This window comes from Hyla sarda, chromosome 1, assembly GCF_029499605.1.
Source record: "Hyla sarda isolate aHylSar1 chromosome 1, aHylSar1.hap1, whole genome shotgun sequence".
NCBI lineage: Eukaryota > Metazoa > Chordata > Amphibia > Anura > Hylidae > Hyla > Hyla sarda.
Genome location: NC_079189.1, coordinates 587,413,560 through 587,439,330, shown reverse-complemented (window position 1 = coordinate 587,439,330; position 25,771 = coordinate 587,413,560). Strand labels below are relative to the sequence as shown.

Genomic DNA, 25,771 nt, shown 5'->3' with positions numbered 1-25,771 from the left:
CTCATCAGTGAGCAGGACTGGTTGAAAATGAGTCCATGTATTTTTCTGCCCAATGCAGCCGTTTCTGCTTGTGAGCATTGGTTAGTGGTGGCAGAATAGAAGGTTTATGCACAGTTGCAAGACTCTGGAGGACTCTACAACTTGGTGTTCGTGGGACTCCAGAGGCACCAGCAGCTTCAAATATCTGTTTGCTGCTATGTAATTATATTTTAGCAGCTGCTCTCTTGATCCGATGCATGGATCTGGCAGAAATCTTTTTCAATGTTCCATTTATTTGCACGAACCCGTCTGTGCTCAGTTTACATCTAAACAGCAGCTCTGGGAGGCTATTCCTACATCTTGTAAACAAATTCAAGCAGAAACAGTCCAAAAACTCACAAGTTCAATGGATGCAAGACTTGTGAAGCTGCTATCAAATATGGGGTCGTATGTTAAAATGTAACGTGACCTGTTAAAATGTTTAAAAAGTTAAAATGTTGTTAAAAGTTTGATTGAAATAGCTTTTTCAGTAAATATGCTGCAAACACAACAAATGACAATTTTCAGTTCTTTACAACTTATAAAGTGTTTTCAAAACTTACTGTGTGTAATAATCTGGAACGGTGCATTGTACGTTTTATGGTTAAAAAACTACTGTTATTATTAGGAGGTTTGTTCAATCAAATTTGAATTGTACTCTTAATAGTTGACAACATGAGAATTAGGCTGACTTATTTACATCAATTATTTAGGTAAATTAGAAAAACAATTTGCATAATAATTTGGAACAGGCTGTATTAGAGGGGAAATGTTTCTGCAGTAATATCAGGAAGTATTACTTTACTGAGAGAGTGGTGGATGCATGGAATAGCCTTCCTGCAGAAGTGGTCGCTGCGGGATAGGTATAAGGCTATCCTTCATATAAGAGAGGGTAGGCTTAAGGTTATCTTTCATATTAAATAGGGATAGGCATAAGGCTGTCCTTCATATAACATACGGATAGACATAAGGCTATTCTTCAAATAAGATAGGGTTAGGCATAAGACTATCCTTCATATAAGATAGGGATAGGCAGAAGGCTATTCTTCATATAAGATAGGGATAGGTATAAGGCTATCCTTCATATAAGATAGGGATAGGTATAAGGCTATCCTTCATATAAGATAGAGATAGGCATAAGGCTATCCATATAATATAGGGATAGGAATAAGGCTATCCTTCATATAAGATAGGGATAGGCAGAAGGCTATTCTTCATATAAGATAGGGATAGGTATAAGGCTATCCTTCATATAAGATAGGGATAGGTATAAGGCTATCCTTCATATAAGATAGAGATAGGCATAAGGCTATCCTTCATATAATATAGGGATAGGAATAAGGCTATTCTTCATATAAGATAGGGATAGGTATAAGGCTATACTTCATATAAGATAGGGATAGGCATAAGGCTATCCTTCATATAAGATAGGGATAGGCATAAGACTATCCTTCATATAAGATAGGGATAGGCATAAGACTATCCTTCATATAAGATAGGGATAGGCATAAGGCTATTCTTCATATAAGATAGGGATAGGTATAGTTATAAGGCTATCCTTCATAAAAGATAGGGATAGGTATAAGGCTATTCTTCATATAAGATAGAGATAGGCATAAGGCTAGCCTTCATATAAGATAGGGATAGGTATAAGGCTATTCTTCATATAAGATAGGTATAGGCATAAGACTATCCTTCATATAAGATAGGTATAGGTATAGGTATAAGACTATCCTTCATATAAGACAGGGATAGGCATAAGGCTATCCTTCATATAAGATAGGGATAGGCATAAGGTTATCCTTCATATAAGATAAGGATAGGCATAAGGCTATCCTTCATATAAGATAGGGATAGGTATAAGGCAATCCTTCATATAAGATAGGGATAGGTATAAGGCAATCCTTCATATAAGATAGGGATAGGTATAAAACTATCCTTCATATAAGATAGGGATAGGCATAAGGCTATCCTTCATATAACAAAGGGATAGGCATAAGACTATCCTTCATATAAGATAGGGTCCAGGACTGTTCATAGTGTTCAGAATATTGGGCAGACTAGATGGGCGGAATGGTTACTATCTACCGCCACATTCTATGTTTCTGACAAGGAGTAGAATACATTTTTGGAGAGGCCAAAGCGTATTTCCTATTCCAGCCAACTAGACTATAACGCTTATGGGAGAACTTGATGTAATTATACGTTGTTTGCATAGCTGAGCTTATAGATCACTTACCAAGCCCGTTCCTGGGGATCGCTGATGACATCATAGGCGGCCTGGATCACCTTAAACTGTTCTGCAGCTTCCTCTGCACTATCCAAGTTTTTATCTGTAAGAGAAGGTGACTGTGCTCAGAACTAGGACATACATGCAGAGATTACACGTGACCCAATTAAGCACAGGGTTGTCCGAGAGCATTTGGCATCTGACATGGATATCACAGGAAGACAAGACTTCTAAAGTGCAGCATAGGCTTCTGTTAGAGAATAATGTAGATGTTTTTTGTGCACGTCTTGTGATTACCTATTTTGGCTGATGTGGCAGGCATTGGTATTCAGCCATATAGGAATTACTATTTCAGAACAGAAAATATTTTTTCATGCTGCCTGAATTTCTTACGTATCCTATGGCTTCTTAAAGGGGTACTCCGGCCCTAAGACATCTTATCCCAAGATGTCTGATTGCAGGGGTCCTGCCATTGGGGACCCCCACAATCTAGCATGCAGCACCCACATGTAAACACTGCAGGAAGCGCTGGAGGCTCCAAGTATTATGCCTCCTGACCACGGGGACGGAGTATTGTGATGTCACGTGTGATGTCACAGCCCGCCCCCTCAATGCAAGTCTATGGGAGGGGGCGTGACGTCCGTCACGCCCCCTCCAATAGACTTGCATTGAGGGGGCGGGCGTGACGTCACATGGGGCGGAGTCATGACGTCACAATACTCTGTCCCCGTGGTCGGCATGCTAGATTGCGGGGGTCCCCAGCAGCAGGACCCCCGTGATCAGACATCTTTTCCCTATCCTTTGGATAGGGGATAAGATGTCTTAGGGCCGGAGTACCCCTTTAAAAAGGGGGTGGAGTCTCATCACTACAAATCATCTAATGAGACCAACCTAGTCACCCGGCTAGAATGCAGCAATTAGAGGCCTAAACTGCTGAGACTCATAAGTGGGTCAGTTCACGCTACATGTAGTTTTGATGCTTTTTATAAGAAATATTGCTATGAGGAGAAAGTGATTAGACCTATAACCACAAATAAGGTGTTTTATGATAATCTGAAATCTTCCGGCTGCGTTCATACATTGTTTTTTTGCAGCTGAAAGTGCGTATAACTACTCTATATCCTAATCCCATAGCACAAGCAGTATACAGAGTAGGGAGGGGAGGGGTCTGGGAGCTGCTAGGAGAGGATCTGATAGGTGAGATGAGGTCATCCTGTAATTCACCAGAAGTCAGCTGACCCTGGACAGACCACTTCCTCTGACACATTAAACACTGATTTTCTGTAGGTCAGACTGGTGATCACACGACCCAGTTACAATAACGGTATCCCAGGATTCAAAGTGGGATGGGTGGGGGTCCAGTCATAAGACTGGAGGTCAATAGTCCTGTAAGTACATGAAGCAGCATGCTCAGTCACTGCTTTATTCAATCTATGGGACATCGGAGTTCAACGCTCAGCCATTGACTGTCCGGGCATGCTGGGAGTTGTAGTTTTGCAACAGCTGCAGTTCAGAAGTTTGGAGACTACTGTCATCTCTTCCCCAGGTAAGTGGGGGACACGCACCCAATCATCCACATGATATGATCCATCAGACCAGATGCCTTCTTGTATTGCTCCTGTCGTTCCCTCTGTAGACATTATCGGTTGTGGACAGGGGTCGGAGGGTGCGCTCAGACGCTGGTGTAATGGCTAATTAATGTATAGTGGTTAAAAGTTAGTGTCCTAAACAGTTGTCACCTCCCAAACAGTCTATTATAATCAAAGGCCGATCATGAGGCCAAGCAGTTTTTGAAGCTTTTCGCTGTGGTGATTGATGGTGGTCGGTTGTGGTTGTAATCAGTGGTGGTGATGATGGTGATGATCAGTGATTGAGGTAGTGATTATTATTGATGGTGGTGATCAGCATTGATAGTGATGGTGGTGCTGATCAGTGATTCGGGTGGTGACCAGTGGTGGAGGTGATGATCAGCAGTGATAGCGGTGATCAGTGGTAGTGATGATGATCATTGATGGTCATGGTGATTAGCGATGGCGTTTGTGATCAGTGGTGATGATGATGATGATCAGAGATTGTGGTGATGATGATCAGAGATTGTGGTGGTGGTGATGATGATGATGATGATGATCAGAGATTGTGGTGGTGGTGATGATGATCAGAGATTGTGGTGGTGGTGATGATGATGATGATCAGAGATTGTGGTGATGATGATCAGAGATTGTGGTGAGGATCAGATTGTGGTGATGATGATGATCAGAGATTGTGGTGAGGATCAGATTGTGGTGGTGATGATGATGATGATCAGAGATTGTGGTGGTGATGATGATGATGATGATGATCAGAGATTGTGGTGGTGATGATGATGATGATGATGATCAGAGATTGTGGTGGTGATGATGATGATGATGATGATCAGAGATTGTGGTGGTGATGATGATGATCAGAGAATGTGGTGGTGATGATGATGATGATCAGAGAATGTGGTGGTGATGATGATGATCAGAGATTGTGGTGGTGATGAGGATGATCAGAGATTGTGGTGGTGATGATGATGATGATGATGATGAGAGATTGTGGTGAGGATCAGATTGTGGTGATGATGACGATCAGAGATTGTGGTGATGATGATGATCAGAGATTGTGGTGGTGATGATGATCAGAGATTGTGGTGGTGATGATGATGATGATCAGAGATTGTGGTGATGAGGATGATCAGAGATTGTGGTGATGAGGATGATCAAAGATTGTGGTGATGAGGATGATCAGAGATTGTGGTGATGATGATGATGATCAGAGATTGTGGTGATGAGGATGATGATCAGAGATTGTGGTGATGAGGATGATGATCAGAGATTGTGGTGATGATGCTGATGATCAGAGATTGTGGTGATGATGATGATGATCAGAGATTGTGATGATGATGATCAGAGATTGTGATGATGATGCTGATCAGAGATTGTGGTGATGATGCTGATGATCAGAGATTGTGGTGATGATGAGGATGATCAGAGATTGTGGTGATGAGGATCATCAGAGATTGTGGTGATGAGGATGATGATCAGAGATTGTGGTGATGAGGATGATGATCAGAGATTGTGGTGATGAGGATGATGATCAGAGATTGTGGTGGTGATGATGATGATGATCAGAGATTGTGGTGATGATGATGATCAGAGATTGTGATGATGATGCTGATCAGAGATTGTGGTGATGATGCTGATGATCAGAGATTGTGGTGATGATGCTGATGATCAGAGATTGTGGTGATGATGCTGATGATCAGAGATTGTGGTGGTGATGAGGATCATCAGAGATTGTGGTGATGAGGATGATGATCAGAGATTGTGGTGATGAGGATGATGATCAGAGATTGTGGTGATGAGGATGATGATCAGAGATTGTGGTGATGAGGATGATCAGAGATTGTGGTGATGAGGATGATCAGAGATTGTGGTGATGAGGATGATGATCAGAGATTGTGGTCATGATGAGGATGATCAGAGATTGTGGTGATGAGGATGATGATCAGAGATTGTGGTGATGAGGATGATGATCAGAGATTGTGGTGATGCTGATCAGAGATTGTGGTGGTGATGCTGATGATCAGAGATTGTGGTGATGATGATGATGATGATGATGATCAGAGATTGTGGTGATGATGATGATGATGATCAGAGATTGTGGTGGTGATGAGGATGATCAGAGATTGTGGTGGTGATGATGATGATGATGATCAGAGATTGTGGTGGTGATGATGATGATCAGAGATTGTGGTGGTGATGATGATGATCAGAGATTGTGGTGATGATGATCAGAGATTGTGGTGAGGATCAGATTGTGGTGATGATGACGATCAGAGATTGTGGTGATGATGATGATCAGAGATTGTGGTGGTGATGATGATCAGAGATTGTGGTGGTGATGATGATGATGATCAGAGATTGTGGTGATGAGGATGATCAGAGATTGTGGTGATGAGGATGATCAAAGATTGTGGTGATGAGGATGATCAGAGATTGTGGTGATGAGGATGATGATCAGAGATTGTGGTGATGAGGATGATGATCAGAGATTGTGGTGATGAGGATGATGATCAGAGATTGTGGTGATGATGCTGATGATGATGATGATCAGAGATTGTGGTGGTGATGATGATGATGATGATGATCAGAGATTGTGGTGGTGATGATGATGATCAGAGAATGTGGTGGTGATGATGATGATCAGAGAATGTGGTGGTGATGATGATGATCAGAGATTGTGGTGGTGATGAGGATGATCAGAGAATGTGGTGGTGATGATGATGATCAGAGAATGTGGTGGTGATGATGATGATCAGAGATTGTGGTGGTGATGAGGATGATCAGAGATTGTGGTGGTGATGATGATGATGATGATGAGAGATTGTGGTGAGGATCAGATTGTAGTGATGATGACGATCAGAGATTGTGGTGATGATGATGATCAGAGATTGTGGTGGTGATGATGATCAGAGATTGTGGTGGTGATGATGATGATGATCAGAGATTGTGGTGATGAGGATGATCAGAGATTGTGGTGATGAGGATGATCAAAGATTGTGGTGATGAGGATGATCAGAGATTGTGGTGATGAGGATGATGATCAGAGATTGTGGTGATGAGGATGATGATCAGAGATTGTGGTGATGAGGATGATGATCAGAGATTGTGGTGATGATGCTGATGATCAGAGATTGTGGTGATGATGATGATGATCAGAGATTGTGATGATGATGATCAGAGATTGTGATGATGATGATCAGAGATTGTGATGATGATGCTGATCAGAGATTGTGGTGATGATGCTGATGATCAGAGATTGTGGTGATGATGAGGATGATCAGAGATTGTGGTGATGAGGATCATCAGAGATTGTGGTGATGAGGATGATGATAAGAGATTGTGGTGATGAGGATGATGATCAGAGATTGTGGTGATGAGGATGATGATCAGAGATTGTGGTGATGAGGATGATGATCAGAGATTGTGGTGATGAGGATGATGATCAGAGATTGTGGTGGTGATGATGATGATGATCAGAGATTGTGGTGATGATGATGATCAGAGATTGTGATGATGATGCTGATCAGAGATTGTGGTGATGATGCTGATGATCAGAGATTGTGGTGATGATGCTGATGATCAGAGATTGTGGTGGTGATGAGGATCATCAGAGATTGTGGTGATGAGGATGATGATCAGAGATTGTGGTGGTGATGATGATGATGATCAGAGATTGTGGTGATGATGATGATCAGAGATTGTGATGATGATGCTGATCAGAGATTGTGGTGATGATGCTGATGATCAGAGATTGTGGTGATGATGCTGATGATCAGAGATTGTGGTGATGATGCTGATGATCAGAGATTGTGGTGGTGATGAGGATCATCAGAGATTGTGGTGATGAGGATGATGATCAGAGATTGTGGTGATGAGGATGATGATCAGAGATTGTGGTGATGAGGATGATGATCAGAGATTGTGGTGATGAGGATGATGATCAGAGATTGTGGTGATGAGGATGATGATCAGAGATTGTGGTCATGATGAGGATGATCAGAGATTGTGGTGATGAGGATGATGATCAGAGATTGTGGTGATGAGGATGATGATCAGAGATTGTGGTGATGATGATCAGAGATTGTGGTGGTGGTGATGATGATGCTGATCAGAGATTGTGGTGGTGATGCTGATGATCAGAGATTGTGGTGATGATGATGATGATGATGATCAGAGATTGTGGTGATGATGATGATGATGATCAGAGATTGTGGTGGTGATGAGGATGATCAGAGATTGTGGTGGTGATGATGATGATGATGATCAGAGATTGTGGTGGTGATGATGATGATCAGAGATTGTGGTGGTGATGATGATGATCAGAGATTGTGGTGGTGATGATGATGATCAGAGATTGTGGTGGTGATGAGGATGATCAGAGAATGTGGTGGTGATGATGATGATCAGAGATTGTGGTGATGATGATGATCAGAGATTGTGGTGGTGATGAGGATGATCAGAGATTGTGGTGGTGATGAGGATGATCAGAGATTGTGGTGGTGATGATGATGATGATGATGATCAGAGATTGTGGTGAGGATCAGATTGTGGTGATGATGACGATCAGAGATTGTGGTGATGATGATGATCAGAGATTGTGGTGGTGATGATGATCAGAGATTGTGGTGGTGATGATGATCAGAGATTGTGGTGGTGATGATGAAGATCAGAGATTGTGGTGATGATGCTGATGATCAGAGATTGTGGTGATGAGGATGATCAGAGATTGTGGTGATGAGGATGATCAGAGATTGTGGTGATGAGGATGATCAGAGATTGTGGTGATGATGCTGATGATCAGAGATTGTGGTGATGATGCTGATGATCAGAGATTGTGGTGATGATGATCAGAGATTGTGGTGATGATGATCAGAGATTGTGGTGATGATGATGATCAGAGATTGTGGTGATGATGATGATGATGATCAGAGATTGTGGTGATGATGATGATCAGAGATTGTGGTGATGATGATGATCAGAGATTGTGGTGATGATGATGATCAGAGATTGTGGTCATGATGAGGATGATCAGAGATTGTGGTGATGAGGATGATCAGAGATTGTGGTGATGAGGATGATGATCAATCAGAGATTGTGGTGATGAGGATGATGATCAGAGATTGTGGTGATGAGGATGATGGTCAGAGATTGTGGTGATGAGGATGATGATGATCAGAGATTGTGGTGGTGATGATGATGATGATCAGAGATTGTGGTGATGATGATGATGATCAGAGATTGTGGTGATGATGATGATGATCAGAGATTGTGGTGGTGATGATGGATGATGATGATCTGAGATTGTGGTGGTGATGATGATGATGATCAGAGATTGTGGTGGTGATGATGATGATGATCTGAGATTGTGGTGGTGATGATGATGATGATCAGAGATTGTGGTGGTGATGATGATGATGATCTGAGATTGTGGTGGTGATGATGATGATGATCAGAGATTGTGGTGATGATGCTGATGATCAGAGATTATGGTGATGATGATGATGATCAGAGATTGTGGTGGTGATGATGATCAGAGATTGTGGTGGTGATGAGGATGATCAGAGATTGTGGTGGTGATGAGGATGATCAGAGATTGTGGTGATGATGATGCTGATGATCAGAGATTGTGGTGATGATGATGATGATGATCAGAGATTGTGGTGGTGATGATGATGATGATCAGAGATTGTGGTGGTGATGATGATGATGATCAGAGATTGTGGTGATGATGATGATGATCAGAGATTGTGGTGGTGATGATGATGATGATCAGAGATTGTGGTGGTGATGATGCTGATGATCAGAGATTGTGGGGATGATGATGATGATCAGAGATTGTGGTGGTGATGAGGATGATCAGAGATTGTGGTGGTGATGAGGATGATCAGAGATTGTGGTGATGAGGATGATCAGAGATTGTGGTGATGATGATGATCAGAGATTGTGGTGATGATGATGATCAGAGATTGTGGTGATGATCAGTGATTGTGGTGATCAGCAGTGGTGGTAATGGTGATCAGTGGCAGTGTGGTTTGGTCCACCCCTCCCCCCTTGTGGACAGTGAATGATGACAAATCCCAGCTATATGTTAATGTTGGCTGCAGTCAGATGACCCATTTAAAGGGATTTCCAGAAATTGAACAAAACCACCATAAAGCTTCTCCATATAGTGAAATAAAAAACCCTGCGATAGTTGACATCAACCAATCTTCTCGGTTCCCCCAGCGGCTGCCATGTTTACGTCTTATGGTGCTGATGGGTTGTCACATGACAACAGCCATCATTAGGCCAAACACAGAGATCAGTGATTTGCCTGGCACAAGTCACATGACACAAACATGGTGGACCCTCCATGTAAACAGCACAGCCACTGGGACAAATCGTGATAGACGTTATTGTAGATAATGATCTGATACATAGATATAGAACAATATTCTTTTAATGGAGTTCCCCTTTAAGAGCAGTAATGAAGCTCACCTGGGTGCCACTTGAGTGCCAGCCTCCTGTACGCCCTCTTCAGGTCATCGTCCGTGCAGTCCCTGCGGACCCCCAGCACCTCGTAGTGACACCGCATCGCTCACACAACTTGCCGGTTGACCCCACCGACACACGTGTGACTCTAACCCGGAACTGCACAGACTCAGCACCACCTCTTCCTCCTCCCTCCGTTTCCATAGCAACCACGTCTGTAACTCTCCCGGAATGTTGCGCGCTGCGTTCTTACGTGCTACGTCATTGGACCAGAATGTTTGATAAGTCCGACACCGAGGAGTCGCCTCAGACCACGCTCTGGCCATTACCGGGCTATGATTAGCCCCGCCCTCTCCGCCGGCGGTGAGGACATAGCGCAGGCACGTGGGCCGTGACGTCATTCCCTCAGCTTGACTTCCTCTTTGTGTCGCAAAGCAAGCGCAGTGTCGTGCAGGTAAAGTTACAGACATTTGAACGTTTTTTTTTTTTGTTCATCCCTCCTCTCCTTTCAGCGAAGCGCTAAGGCGGCCGGGAGTTGTAGTATTTGGTGCGCGCTGGAAGAGGTGTGCTTACTCTGATGGCCGGCAGTTTAGAACCGCGGAGATCTACGAGTAAGGTCAGATGATGCGGAACGGCGCCGGCTGTAAGCTTCATGTGCACGGGGAAGGTGGGATTGGGTGTTATGGTGGGGGGGGGCTGCTGCCTGGAAGTGTGAACTCCACCGCTCCATAGGAAACGTGCTGGGGTCTTTGTCCTCTGCCTCCTCCTGCCAGGTGGCTGCTGTGCTGGTCTGGACTGGGCTGTAGTAGGGTGGACTGTGTGCTGTGGTATTCTGTGGTCGGGTGGACTGTGTGCTGTGGTATTCTGTGGTCGGGTGGACTGTGTGCTGTAGTCTCTTGTGGTCGGGTGGACTGTGTGCTGTAGTCTCTGGTGGTCGGGTGGACTGTGTGCTGTAGTCTCTGGTGGTCGGGTGGACTGTGTGCTGTAGTCTCTGGTGGTCGGGGTGGACTGTGTGCTGTGGTCGGGGTGGACTGTGTGCTGTGGTCGGGGTGGACTGTGTGCTGTAGTCTCTGGTGGTCGGGGTGGACTGTGTGCTGTAGTCTCTGGTGGACTGTGTGCTGTGGTCTCTGGTGGTCGGGGTGGACTGTGTGCTGTGGTCTCTGGTGGTCGGGGTGGACTGTGTGCTGTGGTCTCTGGTGGTCGGGGTGGACTGTGTGCTGTGGTCTCTGGTGGTCGGGGTGGACTGTGTGCTGTGGTATTCTGTGGTCGGGTGGACTGTGTGCTGTGGTATTCTGTGGTCGGGTGGACTGTGTGCTGTAGTCTCTTGTGGTCGGGTGGACTGTGTGCTGTAGTCTCTGGTGGTCGGGTGGACTGTGTGCTGTAGTCTCTGGTGGTCGGGTGGACTGTGTGCTGTAGTCTCTGGTGGTCGGGGTGGACTGTGTGCTGTGGTCGGGGTGGACTGTGTGCTGTGGTCGGGGTGGACTGTGTGCTGTGGTCGGGGTGGACTGTGTGCTGTGGTCGGGGTGGACTGTGTGCTGTAGTCTCTGGTGGTCGGGGTGGACTGTGTGCTGTGGTCGGGGTGGACTGTGTGCTGTAGTCTCTGGTGGTCGGGGTGGACTGTGTGCTGTAGTCTCTGGTGGACTGTGTGCTGTGGTCTCTGGTGGTCGGGGTGGACTGTGTGCTGTGGTCTCTGGTGGTCGGGGTGGACTGTGTGCTGTGGTCTCTGGTGGTCGGGGTGGACTGTGTGCTGTGGTCTCTGGTGGTCGGGGTGGACTGTGTGCTGTGGTCTCTGGTGGTCGGGGTGGACTGTGTGCTGTGGTCTCTGGTGGTCGGGGTGGACTGTGTGCTGTGGTCTCTGGTGGTCGGGGTGGACTGTGTGCTGTGGTCTCTGGTGGTCGGGGTGGACTGTGTGCTGTGGTCTCTGGTGGTCGGGGTGGACTGTGTGCTGTGGTCTCTGGTGGTCGGGGTGGACTGTGTGCTGTGGTCGGGGTGGACTGTGTGCTGTGGTCGGGGTGGACTGTGTGCTGTGGTCGGGGTGGACTGTGTGCTGTGGTCGGGGTGTGCTGTGGTCGGGGTGGACTGTGTGCTGTGGTCGGGGTGGACTGTGTGCTGTGGTCGGGGTGGACTGTGTGCTGTGGTCGGGGTGGACTGTGTGCTGTGGTCTCTGGTGGTCGGGGTGGACTGTGTGCTGTGGTCTCTGGTGGTCGGGGTGGACTGTGTGCTGTGGTCTCTGGTGGTCGGGGTGGACTGTGTGCTGTGGTCTCTGGTGGTCGGGGTGGACTGTGTGCTGTGGTCTCTGGTGGTCGGGGTGGACTGTGTGCTGTGGTGTGGTCTCAGGGGTGTGGAAAAAAAAAAAAAAAAACTACTTGTCCCTCATGACGATCCACTTGTCCTGGTAGATAAAATAAATTCAACCAAAAGAGTACAAAAATAGGGTCTTTATTAGTTTCTGCACTTTAGTTTTTCCTCCTCGTCCTATAATAGCCATAACTCTTATTTTTCCATCTGCAGACCATTATGAGGCTTTTTTTTTTTTTTCTTGCGGGGCAATGTATACTTTGTAATGACACCTTTCATTTTGGCATAACTTATGCTCTGAAACAAAAAATATATTTGTGAGGTGAAATTGAGAAAAATGTTTCCTTTTTTTTCGCCATTCACCTTGTGGTCAAACTTACATATTATTTTGATACTTTAGGTCGGCCTGATTACACCAATACCAAATTTGTTTAGTTTCCGTCATGTATTAATAATTTTTTTAAACTTTTTAATAAAAAAAATATAATTTTTTATTTCTGTAAACTGGGCTGTATAAGGGCTAATTTTCGGGGCAGTAATGTTATTTGTATTGGTACCATTTTGGCATTGATCAGACTTTTTGAACACTTTTTTTACTTCAATTTTTTCTGGTATATGATGTTATGAACATAAAAACGCAATTCTGTTTATTTATTTAGTTATTTTTTTACACGTTAAAGCGATTTACCGTACGGTCAATTATGCACGCGCCAATAACAAATGTTTATTTTTTATGTTTACATATTTTTATATGGAAAAGAGGGGTGATATGAACTTTTAGGGTGCATTCACATGGGCAGATTTTTTTTGCGGGTTTCCCGCTGCGTATTTGAAAGGGGCAGGCGCTCTTCTCGGCTTTCTGAAACAGATTTTCCGAGGCAGAATTTACGCTGCGGAAAATCCGCTGCAAGCTCCATTGAAGTCAGGACGGTCTGCGGCAGATTTTCCGCAGCGGATAGTCTGCCGCGGACAGCGGAGAAGAGCCTGTCCCATTTCAAATTCACAGCGGGGAAACCCGCTAATCCACCCATGTGAACGTGCCTCTAATATGGAAGGGGTTAATGGGTGTTTTTAAACTTATTAAATAATATATATATATATATATATAGAATTTTTTTTTTTTTAATACACTTTTTAGGAGGAATGATTTAGATTCCTCATACAGATCAATGCAGTTCTATTGAACTCCATTTCTATCTATCTATATCTCTTTTGCCTATTTGTTTTTATCTGTTTATAAACAGGAGGTGCAGCAGGAGGGGCTCTGGTGCTGGCTGGGCAGAGTTGTCACATGTAGCAGGACATACAGCCAGTTCCCCTCCGGACACAGATGACAGCAGCCCCAGCACCTACCTGGTTGGTGGCAGCAGTACAGGGCTCTCTCCTCTTCATGGCTGTCATGGAGACCTAAGGCTGGGTTCACACTACGATTTGTAACTACGGTTCCCGTATACGACTGGGAGGAGGGGGGCGGGGCTTAATTGCGGCACCCGCACTCAGCCGTATAGGGGAACCGTATTTAATGCATGTCTAGGAGCCGACCACGTTTTTGCCTGCGTTTGGGAAACCGCATACGGCTGAAAAAGAAGCCGACCGGAGGCTGCGGTTCACTCCGGTCAGCTCGTAGACATGCATTAAATACGGTTCCCCTATACGGCTGAGTGCCGCGATTAAGCCCCGCCCACCCCACCTCCCAGCCGTATACGGAAACCGTAGTTACAAATTGTAGTGTGAACTCGGCCTAAGCTAGAGGAAGGAAAGCCCCTCCACTACTGCTCTGGCCCCTCCGGGTATCTAATCCCTTTTCACCACTAGCAAAATCCTAACAATCAGGAAGAAATTCTGTCGCCATGGCAACTTGGCGCCTGGGATTTGTCAAGCCTGGCACATGCTGTAGTAGTGTGTACAGTTCTGTGTTGCTCTGTGCTGCTGTGGTAGTTTGTTTGCCAACCTGTGTTACTGTATGCTTCTGTGGTAGACTGTGGAGATAGGCTTTGATCTATTTTAGGAGAGTGGGGGGTCTCAGCAGTGTTCTGGTTAGAAGAATATCACAACATGTCAGAAGATCAAAATAATTTTTATCAAAACCTGTGTAGAGGAAGAGTGGTGCAGTTGCCCATAGCAACCATGTGATCCATAAGCTTTTTATTTTGGGGGGGTTTATTGCCTCTTATAGTGTCTAATGAAAAACTCTAGCGGCCCCACACCACCTGCAGACCAGTGTTTTCCGAACAGTATGTCCCCAGCTGCTGCAAAACTACAACTCCCAGCATGCCCGGACAGCCGAAGGCTGTCCGGGCAGTGCTTGGAGTTGTAGTTTTTCAACAGCTGGAGACGCGCTGCATTAGACACTGTGGATAGGGGATATGTTTTTAACTGCAGCCGCAAACCATATTGGCAATTTTATTAATTTTTTTTTTTTTTTTTCCACCTAGTAAGAAGCTTTTGAATCGGCAACACCCACACTACTTGTCGATAGGTGACCCTGCTGACAGTTTTCCCTTCTTTAAAGGAGATCTGCAGTATATAACGTATCCACTATCCGCAGAATAGGGGACAAGTGTTTGATCATGGTGGGGTCCGACTGCTGGGACCCCCTGTGATCTCCTGTATGGGGCCCTGGCTCTGCAATGTCTCTCTCCATGCAGAAGGCATGTCTGCTGCGCAGCTTGATGCAGCGGCTGACGCATCCCCCTACATGTATCTCTATGGGAGAGGCGCAGCTTTTGTGCATCCCCGCCTCTCCTATAGAACTGTATGGAGGGGGAGTGTCTGTTCTTAGTGAGGTCGACAACACAAGCACAAGCAACGCAGAGCAGTGTTCCCGTATGGGAGATCGCAGGGGTCCCAGTGGTCGGACCCCCCTGTGATCAAACACTTTATTCCCTCTCTTGAGGATAGGGGATAAGTTATATACCACAGCAGATCTCCTCTAAGACAAAATGGTTTCCTAAGTAAACTTAGTGTACTGATACCTACTATAACAACTGTGTGATGTGCTGTGTTGCTGTATTCGCTTGTACAGTGCTTTATTACTCTGGTGTAATAGGGTGTGTAATGTTATATTACTCTGCTGTTGTCTCCTCACATACTGTATTTCCCTGCAAACAAAGGCTGATCCTGCCCCCTATATCTCTATTGCACACCCTCAGAAGTAGCAGCAGTGTGAAGGACATTATAGAGCAGTACTGAGAAGTGTAAGCTGCGAATCCAGCACTGGGAGTAGAGGAAATTATCGGTATAAACTTCTGTGGCGTCTGACTCTCTCTCTCTCCAGCTGCATTTCCTTTCCCTTGCGGTTGAGAGAGGCTGGTATAGCTGTAACGTGTATTTGCTATGAACCTACAATAAAAGGAAACGTTTATTCAGCAATTCACGAGTGCCGGGATCCCTCCTTTCTACTCTGCATTTCCCTTCTTGACCCTTGTCACTTCAGAGCCGGCAGCTGGTTGGTTTGGTGAGAGGCCTTTGATGTAAGTCTTGGGTGTATTGACCTCTACTAAGCAGAAGCCTAAGGGTGTATTCACACAGTGCAGGCAAATCGGTTTACTTTGTAGTAATTACCACAAAACTGCAACAAAAAGGTGTGGACAGTCCCCTCCAGCGACACTGCAGGGTGAGGTGCACTACACTACCGCCAAACAGATTAGGCTGGGTTCACACCACGTCTTTGCAATACAGTTCCCGTATCAGGTTTTTGATTTAAAATAAAAAAATTCCTCAAAAACGGACTAAATTGTATCGAAACGTGTACAAATTTTAACCTGTATACGGTTCGAAAAATGTCCGGTTGCATCCATATTTATTTATTTATTTTTTTAAGAAAAATAAATAGTTTTTAACTTGACACCATTTATAAATAAAGTTTCACCTATTTGAAATTCCAAGAAAAAAACTTCAGTCAAAAACCGTATGGTGAAAACTGGATGGAACCTTACGCACATACGGTTCTGTACGGTTCCAATTGACTCCCATTTAAAAAAAAATGTAATTAAATTTGTTTTCCCCCCCTGAACCAAAAACTGTGGTAGGCTACAGTTTTGGGTACGGGAAAAAGCTGACAAAACGCAAAACCGAATGAATCTATTGTCATACGGTTTTCAATGCGGAGTCAATACATACGGTTTTCAATACGGTTCCATATGGTTTTCAAATTGGATCTGTATTGCAAAAACGTGGTGTGAACCCAGCCTAATAGACGTCCATGTAATTCATAGTCACGCCACGTCCACCACTGCAGGAGGATTATTTTAAAGGTGCGCTCACACGCTATTACTAGCGGCGGGTTTCCCGCTGTGGGAATCCTGCTGTGAGTTACGCTACCATTGATTTAAATGGGTCCACAGACAGTCCGCAGTAGTGTCAGATTTGCGGACTGTCCGCGGACACATTCAAATGAATGGTAGCGTAACTCGCTGCGGGATACACACTGTTGGTTACGAGCGCGTGAACACACCCTAAGAGGTTATACCAGGTCGATTACATGGAGAGCAACAGGTGAGTACTGAGTGGACAGCACCTGTGTACATGTAGGTAGGCACCTTGTGGGGGGCTGCTGCTTCCAGCCAGGGGAAGTGAAGAGGAGCTAAGACCACCCTGGTACAGTAATGAGCTGTGAACCCCTCACTCTGACAATCCCATTAAATGTAGCAGAGATAAATGGAGAAATAACCTTACAAAGTATATTTGGCCATAATAGCGCTGATCTGTAACACCATCCCTGCCAAAGGCAAATAAAAAGGAATGTAAACTCTTTGATATCAAGGTTGCAGAGACGGGTTAACAATGCGATAAAATGTGACCTTTGATTCCTGTTTTGACTATAAAAATGTTATTTTATCGAGCCATCCTTTACTATTGGAAGCGTTCATAGAGATGTGTGCTCAGGAGCAGAACTCCTGGCTGAAGAGATGTGTATTTTGGCCAAAGTCACAGTTGATAGATCCCCCGACCACTGCAAAAAGCCAACCGAGCCTCACAGCATAAAAGAGGTTTCCTAGAATGAGTAAATGATTTGCGCCAAAATTTACTTTTCAACATTAAAAAAATGGGAAAACTCAATGATAAATTCCCCCGTCGTGTTTATTTGGTAAACACTTTGTCTTGGAGTGTACAGTATATGGAGGCATAAAAACATGTAACTAATTTTTAGTTTAGTTTTTTACACTCTAAATAAACTCCAAATCAGAGTATTTGGCATGCACAAGTCAGTGACATTAAAGTGGTTATCAGGTATTTTGTAAAAATGTATATCCTGCTGGGGCTGGTAAAAGGTAGAAAGAAAAACCTATACTTACCTGCCCCCCAGTTCCCTGCAGCTCCTGTTCAGCTCCATCTGATTTCCCCCCCGATCTCTTCTTACTGCTTACAAAACAGAATACTGGTGTGACTAGTGATTGGCTGGGCCGGCAGGTCCTGCAACAAGCTCCCTTCTCAAAAACAAGACTAATAAAGGTTGCAGGAATGTGGGGGACTTGGGGCTAGGTAAGTATAATTTTTTTTTTTTAATATATATATTTCCCCAGGCCCCAGCAGAATGTACTTTTTTTTTTTTTTTTGCATTTTACTTATTTTGGATGTAGTACAACCATTTTACCTACTCCAAAATATTCATGAAAGTGCACCAAAAGGCAAATCCCCAAACTTTTTTAGCTTTACTTTCTTGTAAATGTATTTTGAAGCCTTAAAATACACTGAACATAAGCCTTTAGAATTAAAAAATAAATTAAATAAATCCTACCCACCAACAAAAAGCCATAACAGTATTAGTACCCCAAAGTGGTGCCATTTAAAAATATAATCTTTCCTCAAAAAAAGCCATTATATTTGGGGGGGGGGGGGGTGAAGGGAGAGGGGTTTTAATAAAAATCAAAGCTTTTGAATGTGGTGGTTGAGGGGAGGCAGCAAAATTGGCCGTCACTAGGGGATTAATCCTATGTAGAATTGTCTGCGGGTTGTGATAGTCACATGGAGCCGGTCATGGGGATAGTCGTTCTATCATGAGACGGGACTTGGTGACCCCTGCACGATGCTGCTGCACTGGAGAGAGGGGGGACCCAGAAGGCGGCGGGCTGAAGTATTGTACAGTCACGTGCCTGGGGCCAGGGGGACCACAAAGTGAGAAGTTCCCAGCGTTTGGGATCATGTGACTGCATTGTCAGGTGGTGATTCTGTGCAGAACTATTACTACAAGTCCTGTTAGTAAGAGCCATCTTATTGTATATTGTATTGAGGAACACAGCAGTGTCATTTCTTTGCCTTTAAACCTCCTTGTTATACGTGTTGTAAAAAAAAAACCCTGTGACTATAAATGTGGACTGATGTGTAGCCAACCTTCATTGGCTGATGTGTCCCCTTAGGTCCCATAGATCAGTGCAGTTCCCTCTATCCGGTGTGGTCTGCAGCACTGATTCCTCAGAGATAAGTAGTGCAAACTATGGATTAAGGAAAAGTGCAGCAATACCCCGATATATGGAGACACAACAGGTTACTGCCAGGAAATCTCCAGCGTAGAAGAGAGGTGGACACTTAAAGGGGTACTCCGGTGGAAAACTTTTTTTTTTTTTTGTAAAATGAACTGGTGCTAGAAGGTTAAACAGATTTGTAAATTACTTCTATTTAAAAAAAAAAATCTTTATCCTTTCAGTACTTTTTAGCAGCTATATGCTACAGAGGAAATTATTTGCTGTTTGAATTTATTTTTTGTCCTGTCCACAGTGCTCTCTGCTGACACCTCCTGTCCGTGTCAGGAACTGTCCAGAGTAGCATAGGTTTTGTATGAGGATTTTCTCCTGCTCTGGACAGTTCTTGATACGGGCATCAGGTGTCAGCAGAGAGCACTGTGGACAAAACAAAAATAAAAAAATTCTCTGTAGCATACAGCTGCTAAAAGGTACTGGAAGGATAAATATTTTTTAAATATAAATAATTTACAAATCTGTTTAACTTTCTGGCACCAGTTGATTTAAAAAAAAGTGTTCCACCGGAGTACCCCTATAAAGGGTATAGGATGTAAGTGTCCAACCACTGGGACCCCCCCCCCCCCACAATCTCCAGAACTGGCCCCAGCTCTCAGAGAAAGCATGTGCTGTAGATACCTACAATACGCACTTCATAATTTTTTTTGTTTTTTGTATGGGGGCACCGGAAATGCCAGAGTGCTGTACTACAGTATCTCCAGGGCTCCCATAAAAATAGGGGATAAGTTGTCTTTCATGAAAGCTAGATATATGAAGTATACTGTTCCTATCTGTGGGTTTGGAAAGAGTAATTGGTGAAAAAAGTTTTGTCTAAACATCAAGAAAATAAATACAGTGGGCATCATACATTATAGTAAATTCTATACATTCATGGACTACATTGAGTCTTCCAATGAAATCCATTAGTGTTTCCTCATCCCCTCTCCACAACATGATCACACTGTCCATACCGACTCCATGTGTGCGACATGTTCATGCCAGTCTTCATTTTCCCCCAAAACGTTTGCCAGCTTGGCAATACAGGGGAACCCATTGAAGTTCCATCGATTTGCATAGTAGTCATTGTGCTCCCGGCTGTCATCGCACCTTGTTCCCTTATTACACTTAAGCGTGATTGACAGTTTGGACATGGCGGACATCACCACTCTGCTCCCTGTATGCTTACACAGGCCAAAGTCCTTTTCAGGGAGCAGAACAGTTCCCTTAAAGGGGTACTCCGCTGCTCAGCGTTTGGAACAAACTGGAGACAGTGCCTGGAGCTCCTAACGTGATACCCCCGCCCCCTTGGTGCAAGTCTATGGGAGGGGGCGTGACGGCCATCATGCCCCCTCCCATAGACTTGCTTTGAGGGGATGGGGCTATGACGTCACAAGCTCCCGGTGCCAGCTCCAGCGTTGAGAACAGTTTGTTTCAAACACTGAGCAGTGGAGTACCCCTTTTTAATAGCTCTCTAAGGGTCTAGTCTCACATTCACGTTTTTGAACCAAAATTAAAAGGATAAGTATACAGGAAGGATCCACTTGTGTATGGCTTATAGCCTGCCTGTGAAACTATTATGTTGTGCCCCTGTGGGTTTGAGGTCTCGAGGCAGTGCTCAGCCGCGCTCTGTATTGGCCATACTTAGAAGTACATGAGAAAAAAACAGCTTTGGCAAAAGAAAACAGACAAACCTTTACTCTTCACTATTTATATATATATATATATATATATCTATCCATCCTTTTTACATTTTTCAGTACCATGGCTGATGTCTATGCATTCAGACAACCTGAACCCTAACATGTGTTTCAGGTCTGCCCCCGTTTTCATGTGTACAGAAGCCAGGTACAAGATCTCCTCCTTAAATACAGTTGTCCCTCAACTTTAAAATGGTCTCAACATAAAATAGTTTCAACATACAATGGTCTTTTCTGGACCATTGGAACTTGAAACCAGACTCAACAAACAAGACTACATACAGTCCAGATCTGTGAAACGTGTCAATGGCCAGAAGAACTGACCAATCAGAATGGACACTCACTGGTAAAACCCCTGTATTACTGAAGTGCATGCACTGACTGGTGTCTGGTAGCGCTCAGTACAGGGAGGTATTACATGTTCTGTACTCTTTACCTGTGCCACAGTTGGCTGCTCCTTTGGACACCAGGTGAGGACGGCTCCATGTTACATTTTTTGGGACACTGTGTACTGTACAGGACCCTGAAGAAGCTCCTGTCCTCTACATAGACAGTGATTACAGCTCCCAGCAGCTCTTTCTTACTTTTAAATGGAAGGATTTGCTTTATCTGTATTATCTACTTATTTTAGTTTAATCCTCACTCTTTCCTATTTTTGGATGATATTTTGAGGCTTCAGAACCAATTACCAGGTTTCCATAGAGTTATGGTCTCAACATACAATGGTCCCAACATACAATGGTCGTCCTGGAACAGATTAATACTGTAACTTGAGACCACTGTATCGATTACACACCTGGTATACTCTGATTAATGATACTTTTAAATACAATATAAAACTACTAGCTATAGGAGGTGCAGAGGTAGCGGTCGCACTGGGGCATAACGGGGCCCCAAAGCACATCTGCCCCATAAGAGACCATTATTATAATTGGCACATGGGGCCCTGTTTCAGCTTTTGCATCAGGGCCCAGAAGCCACAAGTTACCTCTGCATTAGATTATCTTTAAAGGGGTATTCCAGGAAAACTTTTCATATTTTTTTTTTTTTCCCCCCCAAACATTAACTGGCTTCAGAATATTAAACAGATTTGTAAATTACTTCTATTAAAGACTCTTAATCCTTCCAATAATTATCAGCTGCTGAAGTTGAGTCGTTCTTTTCTGTCTGGCAACAGTCCTCTCTGCTGACATCTGTCTCTCGGGAACTGCACAGAGTAGAGGTTTGCTATGGGGATTTGCTTCTACTCTGGACAATTCCATAGAAAGGTGTCATCAGAGAGCACTTAGACAGAAAAGAACTCAATCCTTTCAGTACTTATGAGCTGCTGAAGTTAAGATTTTTTTTTTTTTTTTTTTTTTTTTTTTTTATAGAAGTAATTTACAAATCTGTTTCTGTTTCTGGAGCCAGTTGATATATTAAAAATGTGGTCAATACTTCCATAATTTCTTGGTGAAAAAATCCAAAATTTCATGAACAATTTGAAAATTTTGCATTTTTCTAACTTTGAAGCTCTCTGCTTGTAAGAAATGGATATTCCAAATAAATTATATATTGATTCACATATACAGTGTCTACTTTGTTTGCATCATAAAGTTGACATGTTTTACTTTGAAGCCCTCTAATGTCTTCCAAAGTTCAGCAGCAATTTTTTCAAATTTTTCACAAAATTTAAAAAATCTGAATTTTTCACGGACCAGTTCAGTTTCAAAGTGGATTTGAAGGGCCTTCATATTAGAAATACCCAATAAATGACCCAATTATAAAAACTGCATCCCTCAAAGTATTCAAAATGACATTCAGAAAGTGTGTTAACCCTTTAGGTGTGTCACAGGAATAGCAGCAAAGTGAAGGAGAGAGTTCAAAATCTGCATTTTGTTTTTACAATCTCATGTTCTTGTAGACCCAGTTTGTGAATTTTTACAAGGGGTAAAAGGAAAGAAATTCCCCCAAAATTTGTAACCCAATTTCTCTCGAGTAAGGAAATGCCTCATATGTGGTTGCAAGTGTTCGGCGGGTGCAGTAGGGGGCTCAGAAGGGATGGAGAGACAATGGGATTTTGGAGTGAGTTTTTCTGAAATGGTATTTGGGGGGCATGTCACATTTAGGAAGCACCTATGGTGCCAGAACAGCAATGGCATACTATTTTGGAAACTACACCCCTCAAGGAACGTAACAAGAGGTACAGTGAGTAGAGATGAGCGAACTTACAGTAAATTCGACTCGTCACGAACTTCTCGGCTCGGCAGTTGATGACTTATCCTGCGTAAATTAGTTCAGCCTTCAGGTGCTCCGGTGGGCTGGAAAAGGTGGATACAGTCATAGGAAAGTCTCCTAGGACAATATCCACCTTTACCAGCCCACCGGAGCACCTGAAAGCTGAACTCATTTATGCAGGAAAAGCCATCAACTGCCGAGCCGAGAAGTTCGTGACGAATCGAATTTACTGTAAGTTCGCTCATCTCGAACAGTGAGCCTTAACACCGCACAGGTTTTTGACGACTTTTCATTAAATTAGAATGTGTAAAATAAATAAATAAATAAAATTTCTCTAAAATGCTGGTTTTTCCCCAAACTTTACATTTTTACAAGGGGTAATAGGAGAAAATGCCCCCCAAAATTTGTAACCCCCATCTCTTCTAAATATGGAAATAACCCATGTGTGGATGTCAAATGCTCTGCGGGCGAACTACAAGGCTCAGAAGGAGCCACATTTGGCTTTTGGAAAGCAAACTTTGCTGAAATGGTTTTTGGGGGGCATGTCTAATTTAGGAAGCCCCTATGGTGCCACAACAGCAAAAAACCCTCACATGGCATACTATTTTAGAAACTGCACCCCTCAAGGCACGTAACAAGTGCTACAGTGAGCCTTAACACCCCACAGGTGTTTGACGACTTTTCGTTAAAGTCGGATGTGTAAATGAGAAAAAAAAGTCATTGTTCTGTTAGCACGGGGGGGGGGGGGGGGGGTGCTTCGTAAACGCACATGATCCCCCGACCTCCGTTCCAAACAAATTCTCTCTCCAAAAGCCCAATGGCATGCCTTCTCTTCTGAGCATTGTAGTTTGCTTGCAGAGCACTTTACATCCACATATGGGGTATTTCCATACTCAAGAAACGGGGTTACACATTTTGGGGGGCATTTTCTCCCATTACCTCTTGTAAAAATGGTAAGTTTGGGGGAAAAAACTGCATTTCAGTGAAATCACCTCAAATGTACATGTATTTATTTATTTTTTACCCCTTGTGAAAATGAAAAGTATGGGGCAACACCAGCATGCTAGTGTAAAAAAATAAAAAAAAAGATTTACAATGACATGCTGGAGTAGACCCCAACTTTACCTTTTCATTAGGAGTAAAAGGAGAAAAAGCCCACCAAAATTTGTTAGGCAAGATCTCCTGAGTACAGAAATACCCCATATGTGGCCCTAAACGATTGCCTTGAAGTACGACAGGGTTCCGAAGTGAGAGTGCAAAGCGCATTTGAGGACATGAGGGATTTGCATAGGGATGGACCCGGATGCAAGATTTACACTTCCCTCCTATACTAAAAATACCCTATGACAGTGTTTCCCAAACAGGCTGCCTCCAGCTGTTGCAAAACTTCCAGCATGCCTAGAAAGTCAATCGCTGTCCGGCAATACAGGGAGTTGTCTTGCAACAGCTGGAGGCTCTGTTTTGGAAAGTGTCATACAAGAAACGTTTTGTTTTTATTTTGGGGAGGTGGGCTGTGTAGGGGTATGTACATGAAGTTTTACCCTTTATTTTGTATAAGTGTAGTGTTTTTTTTTTTTTTTTAGGGTACAGTCACATGGCCGGGGTCTACAGCGAGTTTCCCCTCTGGGAGTTTGAGCTGTGGTGGAAAATTTGCTGCATCTCCAACTTGTAGCAAGAAACTCACTGTAGACCCCAGGCGTGTGAGTGTACCCTGTAGGGGGGAGGGTGAGACACAACCTCCAGGTGTTGCAAAACTCACTACCAGCATGCCCTTTGGCTGTCCGTGCATGCTGGGGTTGAAGTTATGCAACAGCTGGAGGCACAATGGTTGCAAAACAGTTTGCTTAACTCTGTGTTTCCCAGCCAGGGTGCCTCCAGCTGTTGCAAAACTACAATACCTAGATAGCCGAAAGACATGTTGGGAGTTGTTGTTTTGCAACATCTGGAGGGTCACAGTTTGGACATCACTGTGCAGTGGTGCCCAAACTGTAGCCCTCCAGATGTTGCAGATATGCCGCTGCAGTGTGCACTCATTAGACAAGGGAACGTGCCCTTTATTCGTGCCAACAGAATATTGCCTAGCCTTTTTTTTTTTTCTTGAGAGATATATATATACATATATATATATATAAACCTATCACCTACAGTGTTTCTATGACGTGAATTGTCTAAGAAAAGTGTGGTACCCACTATGGGGGAGATTTATCAAAACCTGTGCAGAGGAAAACTTGCCCAGTTGCCCATAGCAACCAATCAGCTTGCTGCTTTCATTTTTATGAAGGCCTGTGAAAAATGAAAGAAGCGATCTGATTGGTTGCTATGGGCAACTGGGCAAGTTTTCCTCTGCACAGGTTTTGATAAATCTCCCCCTATATGATGTACCAGAGACCCTAAGAAAGACATCAGATCTAATAGTTGGGAGACATTCGTACATGTTCTGTGACGTGTAGAAACAATGGGCAGACATTGAGAAATGCAGTGATGTCAAGTCATCGAGGACTGATAAGGAACGGGCCAGAGTTCTTATGAACTAGAGAGATAATGTGGCTGAGGCAAGAAACACTCTTTTTCATCAGCAAATTGTTTATCAGGGAATCCATATGTTCATTGAACAGAACAGGAAACATGGTAAAATCTCTGAGAAATTAGCAAATTTTTTGATGGTTATGATTTCCCAGAGTCTCGTATCTGTTACCCAAAATCCACCTGGTTAGTGACCATCCTCGCAGGGTGCCTGAACATTTCTGGATCGGACTCCCTGTTAGAACTACTGGCAATCCTTTAAAGGGGTACTCCGGT

At 43.9% G+C, this 25,771-nt stretch overlaps 2 protein-coding genes across 9 annotated transcripts in view; one reads left to right on the top strand and one right to left on the bottom strand.

The window, feature by feature from the left end:
- Positions 1 to 10,542, bottom strand: part of DNAJC21 (DnaJ heat shock protein family (Hsp40) member C21) — a 41,160-nt gene extending 30,618 nt beyond the window's left edge. Inside the window, exons 1-2 of one of the 2 annotated variants that reach the window (XM_056545821.1) lie at positions 10,309 to 10,542; positions 2,258 to 2,351 (exon numbers count right to left, since the gene is read on the bottom strand). In XM_056545821.1, the coding sequence (XP_056401796.1) occupies positions 2,258 to 2,351; positions 10,309 to 10,405 (191 nt within the window). In that variant the 5' untranslated portion in view covers positions 10,406 to 10,542. The remainder of the gene's footprint in view (positions 1 to 2,257; positions 2,352 to 10,308) is intronic. The other variant, XM_056545830.1, reaches the window with a different exon arrangement.
- Positions 10,543 to 10,618: 76 nt separating this feature from the next.
- LOC130295231 (zinc transporter ZIP10-like) overlaps positions 10,619 to 25,771 on the top strand; it is a 51,329-nt gene continuing 36,176 nt past the window's right edge. The window contains exon 1 of one of the 7 annotated variants that reach the window (XM_056545781.1): positions 10,619 to 10,756. Coding sequence is in view for 4 of the 7 variants with exons in the window: in XM_056545811.1 (XP_056401786.1) it covers positions 25,573 to 25,600 (28 nt within the window). In the remaining 3 variants the exon portion in view is untranslated. Of the gene's footprint in view, positions 10,757 to 10,798; positions 10,946 to 25,381; positions 25,601 to 25,771 lie in introns of those variants that run through there. The other 6 variants (XM_056545791.1, XM_056545771.1, XM_056545792.1 and 3 more) reach the window with 6 other exon arrangements.